This window comes from Arvicanthis niloticus, chromosome 14 (assembly GCF_011762505.2).
Source record: "Arvicanthis niloticus isolate mArvNil1 chromosome 14, mArvNil1.pat.X, whole genome shotgun sequence".
In the NCBI taxonomy this organism is placed as follows: Eukaryota; Metazoa; Chordata; class Mammalia; order Rodentia; family Muridae; genus Arvicanthis; species Arvicanthis niloticus.
This window is the reverse complement of record NC_047671.1, coordinates 37,878,230-37,885,818: the sequence shown is the minus strand read 5'-3', so window position 1 is coordinate 37,885,818 and position 7,589 is coordinate 37,878,230. Positions and strand designations below refer to the sequence as shown.

Genomic DNA, 7,589 nt, shown 5'->3' with positions numbered 1-7,589 from the left:
AGACAGAGTTTGTTTTTTTTTTTTTTTTTTTTTTATTATAGCTATATCATACGATATTCTCCAATGCAAAAATCACTTTAGGATTCCTTAAAACCTACAAATAGTCTGATTTAAAGGATGGGCAATGGTCGCACTACATCTGCATTGTATGTAGGCTCTTCAATCTGCAGTGTGCCCACATTTGCCCAAGGCTGCTCCTTAAGGTCAACCTAGAGTGGCTTCACTTGGCAGGAGTTAGATACAGGAGTCTAGCAGCATTACCTCTGGAGAACATCTGCCAGAAAGAATGTGTCATTTCCCTGCTCACAACCCCATTTAACTGCCAATTTAAGCTTTGGTTTTGTTCATGCTTTCTGTGTATTTCTACCCATCTCTCTTTGGAAGTCATGCAGGACTATGGCTTTGAGGGTGCCCACCAGAGTTCCTGGCTGCCCTGGTTCCTGGACTTTAAGTAGGGCAGGTTGGCATGGTTGTTATTTGAACAACGCAGCAGTCTCCTTTTGGCATTTTCTTGTATCTATCTCCCAGCTCCACATCAAGGCCCATCTTTCCCGGTATTTACATAGACCTCTGATCTAATTGGTATTTTCACACTGTCAGTAGAATAAGGGGAGAGTAAATGTATAATCTAAAAAAAAAAAAAAAAAAAAAAAGCTTATGTTATATTTCTGGTCCAGTATTCTGTTTTCTGCAAAGTCTGGGGCTTTAAAGGCAATTTATTAAAGTTTCGGTTCTGCCAATACCTCTGCTCTGAAACAACGAGCACCTTGCTACCTGCGTAAGGGCAGAAATAAAAGGGTGAAATAAAAGGAGAAAAAAAAAAAAAAGAAATAGAAACATGTTACCATCTAAAAATATTCTGCCGCAATTGAGAGACGAGAATTGAATTCCTTGGAGAGGTTCCATTGGAGGAAAGGAATTGTTCTTGCAAACAGGGTTTCTGAAGCTGCAGACGCAGTGTCAGACTGACGTCCATGGAATGCTTTGACGTCATCATTGAGAATCCTCCAGTAGGTCCGGTGACCTTTGACCCTTAACAGCCATGCAGCGTGGTGAACACTGGGCAGGGCTGCTGTTTGATTAAATAATCTAGTTCTTCAGCCAGTTAAGAGACTTAACTCCTTTTAATTTGTGTTGAATTATCTCAACGGATTTCCTGAAGGCCAAAAAGTGTCAGCCAACCTGTAGAGAAAAGGTGACTTTGGACTTTAAGTATCTTCTAAGGGACTATTGTAGCTAACACCATGAAACGGCGACAAAAGAGGAAACATCTGGAAATTGAAGAGTCAAAGGAAGCTGGTGAGAATTCAGGAGGTAGATGGTGGGCAGTGTGGCTTGGGGCACGAGGGATGCTGGGAAGCTTGGGCTTCCGCTAGGAAGAGGTGACTGGGGAGGATTCAGATGAAGCAGAAGAGGCAGAGGTCGCCTATCAGCGGATGCTACCGGATCTATCTCCGGGGTTTTGGTGGTGCGAGACAGTGCAGAGAGTCCCAATGTCCACGGCAGAAAGACAGTTGGTTGTGTTGTTTTATGGACTTCCTTTTTGGTCACTGGCATTTCCTGGGCACTGGCATTTGGAACCAGGGACTCCAGGCTTGCTGAGGTCCCAGCTATATGATGCAGGTGCGGATTTTCTGAGGTCCCTTTCTGTGTGCATATCTCGTATTCGTTTCGTTTTCCCCCTAGGAATAATGGGTTGGAGCTGTGATGGAGATTGATAAAAAAGAAAGTTTCACTGAGTCTTTTAGGAAAGAGTAAAAAGTAGCCCAATGAGTTAAAGGGACTTGTTGAGGACTATTTGAGAAATAAAATGCTTAGTCAAAAGATTAAGAGTTTGTCAGGGTGCTTGTTATATTGAAATCATGAAAATTTTATTCCTTGAGTAGAAAGAATTTTTAAGTGGTCTATTAGAGTTTGTGGATGTATCGTTTTAAACTTTCCAGAGGAAATGGAAAGGAAGGGAAGAGCCTCCTAAGAGACCAAGGTTATATCAGATGGAGTGAAATTCACTAGGACCCAGGGAAAGCAGAAGTCACTGATAGTTGCTGGTTTGTATCCTAGGATGCATGATAGCGGCAATTACTAAATGTAATAACAAACAAACAAACAAACAAACAAACACCGTGTGGGCTGGAGCGATGGCTCAGTGGTTGAGAGGATTTACTGATCTTATAAGAGGACCTGGCTTCCATTCCCAGAACCCACATGGTAGCTCACAACCATTGATAGATACCTTGAGTTTCAGGGAATCAGATGCCCTTTTTAAAACCACCTTGGGCACCAGGAATTTACACGGTAGACATATATAAATGCAGGCAAAAACACTCAGACACATAAAAATGAATAGATTAACAAATTTTAAAAAGAAGCAGCTTGCTATGAAAGGATTGTAGGAATGGAGCAGAATGGTACCCCACCTAGGGGCTTGGAGGGAGGTTTTTGCCCGAAGTCGAGCCCAGCAACTTCCATGAGCCCTAGGGCCTGAAGACCATGGGCTGAGCCCATAAACAGTGGCTCAAAGCGCTGTAAAATTCTCACTGTCATACACTGGAAAATAAGGGCAATGGGTTTAACTCTCCCATTTACCTTCATAGTTTAGAAAGTTTTGTCTAGGTATTCTTATTGGGGGAAACAATAGAGGTAAGGGTGGGAAGAGTGTCACTGTCAAGTATGCAAGCTACAGCTTGTGTATCTTTACCTAGACCTGGCTAACAGTGTATGTGATAATATATACAGAGCTCTCACAAGGGCCTGCTATGCAAGAGCCACACATGTCCCATATGTGCCCTGATGCAGAAAGATGTCCATACCTCTGCACTCTGAGAACAAATGGCTATACAAACATACCATCCCTTTACCATGTGCACACATAGCCCATGTGTGAGACTGTTTTCTCTCCATGTATGTGTGTGTGTTTTCTAAAATACCCTATAAGGACCAGAGTATCCATTAGGGCCAGATTCAAAGGCATGTGTTTTTATTGTAATAGTTTTGTGTCAGACACCAGTAAGTATTTGTTGGATAGGTAAGTGAAGTACAAACATGACCAAACACCATATCTTTGTGCCTTTCATACCTTCCTCAGGAATTTCAAAGTCACAAGAGGATATCTTACAGCCTGAATCCACTGGAGTGGCCAAAGCCCAGAGCCCAGGGGTAGGGGAGGTCTCCTCTGCCTCCGAATACTTCTCCTGTGTTTCTTCTCCACACAAGCTCATCCATCTTAGTAAGGGTGCGAGGCTTCTTGGGTGTGACACGCTTTGGGTATGGGGCTTCTTGGGTGAAACTCTTGGGGTGTGGGGCTCAGGATACAGTGAAGAAGGCATATTGATTCAAGGATAAGGCTGAGAGGAAGCCCAGGGAAGTTGGGGGTGGTCAGGGTTCTGAAGAGGAGCCTAGATGAAATTCAGAGCTACCAAGGGAGCTGCAGTTTGGTTTGGGAGATCCTGATCCATGATGCCATCATGGTGATTAGTCATGAAACAGTGGCTAGAAGGGTCTGGGCTTGGGGAAACAGGCTAAGGGACCAGAGAAGCACCTTTAGAAGAGTTGTGTGACTTCTGCCTTTGGATTTGTCTTCAGCGGTCTGCATAGTTGGTCTGCATAGTTCTTCAGCATAGACATCAGTTTAGAGAACATAGACATAGCTTACCCAGCACAGACTCATAGACTTCACACATAGCCATACTCCACACAGATATGGACATTCTCAGTGCATGCACATTATGAAAATGCACAACCCATGATGGTATTCTCAGACACCATAGCCCATGCTCCACAAATACCCCTACCGATGAGGTCACAGGAACCCATCTTCATGTTGTACAGACTCTAACTCTACTTCATCCAGTCTTTACTCTTCACTATCATACTCTGCACTCTTAAGTACACACTACCTGCCGATATCCTTATATATAAAAAGCCTCAGCATGTATAGCACCTTATAAGGCAAATACCAAGCTCATCGTTCAATCATATCACTTCAAGGTATCTTTTCCTGTGTCACAGTGATGTCACTCGTGGTCCCTAAGCTTTCTCTCTGCAGATGCTCTTATACTTCTAATTTCAATTCCCAGGAACCTGGAAATTGTTACAAGACAGTTCCAAGCCTAGATCATCACTAGACCAGGTCCCAGAAGGAGAGGTGACTACTGCCCCCTCACATCAGGCCTCCTCGTCCTGTCCATCATATAAGACTTGTGTGTCCACTCTGTGTATAAACAAAGAGGAGAGGGGGATGAAAATATACTACATGCAGGTACAAATGAAAAAAGGTGTGGCCATCTCCTGGGACACAAAGGAAACCTCAGAGTCCCTAGAAAAGCAGCCAAGGATGGAAGAAGCTACCCTTCCTGAGGGTGTATGGGTAGGTACTCCACCCTCTGATGTGTCCACCAGAAACCTCCTGTCGGACAGTGAACCCATTGGGGAAGAGAAGGAACATGAGGAAAAACCAGAGTCAGACAGCCCACCAGGGTCTCCCATGGTTGAAGAGAGACCCAGGGCCAAGACACCTGATTGGCTGGTGACCATGGAGAATGGCTTCAGGTGCATGGCCTGCTGCAGGGTCTTTGCCACCATGGAGAGTCTCCAAGAGCATGTGCAGTATGGGATCAGGGAAGGCTTCAGCTGCCACGTGTTCCATCTCACCATGGCTCAGCTGATTGGCAATGTGGAATCAGATAGCACCCAGGAGGAGGAAGAGGACCACAACGAGGAAAAAGAGAAACCCATGGAAAAGAAGGCCGAGGAACAGCAGCCCGCAGAGGAAGATGTTGGTGTGAAGAAACCTTGGAGCCAATGTCCAGGCTGTGTGTTTGATTCTCCAAAGGACAGAAGTGAGCATGGGTTGGGTTTGTTGAGCAATCTGTCCCTCCAGTGTAGGCTTGCACCTCCATCAGGAAGAGAGGGGGTTTTGTCAGCTCTGGGAATGATGGGAGGGGGATTAACCAGGCCCTCTGCTTCTTGCTCAGGAATCTTACAGGACTGTAAATTGGGATTTGTCCTGAGCTTTCCAGCTCCTGCAGGAAGTTCAGATCATTTCTAAGGGCCAACAGAGCACCTTTCCTCATTAAGAAGTGTCATTATTTTGGTTTCCACACAGCCACTGAGATTCCTGGGTCAGAAGAACCTGCAAGCTGGGGTGGCCCTTTCTTGGGAGAGGTAAGGCCACAGGAAGAGAAAGCTTATAGACTAGGAAGCGTACAGAACAGAGAGCAGGGCTGTGCTGAGCTGTTTTGAGGCACACTCAGTTCTAGGGAAATTGACCTGAATTTGTTTACATGAAAAACTTCAGAGCTTTGACTGGGAGCTTGTTCTTTTCCTACGTGATTGTCCTCTGCTTTAAGAGGAAATGCTGTTGTCCCTCTAAGCAGATAGCTCAGCACAACCTCAGGGACCAGGGATGGCCTGGAGAGAGGATGTGGACCCAGCAGGATCAGAGGTTTGGCTCTGAAAGTGTTCAGTCTGAGTTGAGAGCTTAGTGGCTCATATGATCATAGTGTGGTAGGAAAGATGGAACTGTAGAGACGTGAAAGGGAGCCACATGGAGGTGAGGTCTCAAGAAACCTGGGAATATTCTAGAACGTTTATTTTGTTGCAGTGGATCTGGACATGAACTCACTGTGGTGAGTGCATAACTGTGGAATTAAGTAACAGTAAAGAGTAACTGACAAGCAGCAGTCATGGCGTTTCTCACCTCTTCCTGTTCTACCATATTTTCTCAACCTCAGGAAGAAGAAAGGACCATCGAGACAACAGTGGCAGCAGACAGAATGCCAGTAGTGTAAAAGAAGACGAAAAGAACAACACTCCATCGAACACATAAACATCCTATGCAATAAAACTTGTTTTCCAAACTGTGCCTGGCTGCTTTCTTGGCAAAACACTGTAGCTTCCCACTTCCTCATCTCTAGACGTTGGTCAAGGAGGTTGCAATCCAGCATTAATATATGTCTGCTTTAGACTGTGGGGCCCTCAGACTGAGGCGGCTACAACTGTGTACTTTTGAAATCTTCCACTTAGCACCCTGTCTCATCTGTATGAGTTAAAAATTTATTTCCCCCTTATTTTTATTCTTTATACATTCAAAATCTGACCTCAGCACCTTTCAGCCCACCACTGCTACCTCCCACCGGAAGAACAGAGAGACAGGAGGCGCCAAAGACTGATTTTGATGTCAGTTGTGAGACTGTCTCCAGTCTTTGAAAGCTGAGGGTCAGCAACATGTCTCTGAATCTGAATAGAGCAAGAAAGGGACCTAGAGGACAGGCAGGGTTAGAAAAAAAAAAAAAAAAAAAAAAAAAAAACGGTGTGAAGTCCAGAGTTAGTTCAAATACAACAATACCTAACTCTAAAGTCTTATGAGTTGGTTAAGGCCTGCTCGATAGGAGGGAATTCATGCCTGGGCATGGGAGGAATTAGATAGTGTAGACGAGTAGGGGTTAAAATTATGTAAGTAAACTACACATAGGAATTTCTCAACAAAATTAAAACGATGTAATTCAAGCCCGTCCTCAGAAACCCACCCAGATGCACTCCAGCGGCTTGTGATTCTGAGCACAGCCCTCTCTGTATCCTTTCTTCACTGCTGGAGGTACAGTTACCAGCCCAAGGCTTCCGGTTGTAAGGCTTTTGTTTGACTATGTTTTTATTGGGAAGTATTTTTGATGCGTGCGACATTTTTGATGATAGACACCAGTGGTGCCACCTTGTAGCTGCAGTAACTTTATTATGTTGTCTCTCTTGCAAAGGATTTGAAGTCAAAAGGATTTCTGATACAATCACATTCATCTGTCTCACTGTTTTACGTGCATGCACACTTAATGGATCATCTTGCACTTGGGCACAACAATGAACTTCTAAGGCGCACATCTTAGAGAGACTTGGGCTCAGCTAGATTTGAATAGAGGAGATATACAAAACTCCCATTCAAAATCACAGGTTCAAACTAGACAAAATCCCAACACAGAGAAGAAGTGGACATGATGTCCCATTCCTACATTTTGTGGGTTATCAGTTTTATTCAAATATTTTTAGTATGGTGGTTTTAGTGTTATTTTATAATTAATCCTACCAATATGCCAATCTTACACTTATTTATAATAGTCTCTTATTTTTATTTATTTTAAAAAATTTATATAATGTATTTTGATCATATTCCTTTTCCTCCCTTGATTTCTCTCAGATCCCACCCACCTCCCTACCCCCTTTATGTTTTTCTTCTCTCTCTTTCTTTTTCTTTCTCTGCCTCTCAAAAACGGAAGCCCCACAAAAAATTTTTAAAAATGACAATCAGCAGCTTTCAACTGAGAATAGCTTCTTGGTTAGGAATGGGACCTCGTTTCTGCTTCCTCTTCTCGGTGTTGGGATTTTGTCTGGTTTGAACCTGTGATTTTGAATGGGAGGTTAATAATTTGTATATCTCCTCTATTCAAAACAAGTTGAGCCCAAGCCTCTCTAGGATGTCTGCCTAGGAGTTTATTGCTGTGCCCAAGCACACACACAATAAATTCACAATTATTGATACAGTGCATTTCTTCTTTTTTCTGCTCTAGTTGTTTTTCTTGTTTTCCATAATGATTTCATGT

General features: G+C 43.7%; 1 protein-coding gene across 3 annotated transcripts; it reads left to right on the top strand.

The window, feature by feature from the left end:
• Positions 1-1,021: 1,021 nt before the first annotated feature.
• On the top strand, positions 1,022-5,861 carry Fam170a (family with sequence similarity 170 member A). 3 transcript variants are annotated; one of them, XM_034518378.2, is made up of 4 exons: positions 1,022-1,299; positions 3,086-3,232; positions 4,077-4,838; positions 5,733-5,860. In XM_034518378.2, the coding sequence occupies exons 1-4, from the start codon at positions 1,245-1,247 to the stop codon at positions 5,825-5,827; spliced, it is 1,059 nt and encodes a 352-aa protein (XP_034374269.1). In that variant the 5' UTR covers positions 1,022-1,244; the 3' UTR covers positions 5,828-5,860. The 3 variants fall into 3 exon arrangements, with proteins under 3 accessions (XP_034374269.1, XP_076769144.1, XP_076769143.1); XM_076913028.1 differs by having other exon boundaries at positions 1,101-1,299; positions 3,086-3,226; positions 5,733-5,840; XM_076913029.1 differs by lacking the exon at positions 3,086-3,232 and having other exon boundaries at positions 5,733-5,861.
• The last annotated feature ends 1,728 nt before the right edge of the window (positions 5,862-7,589 follow it).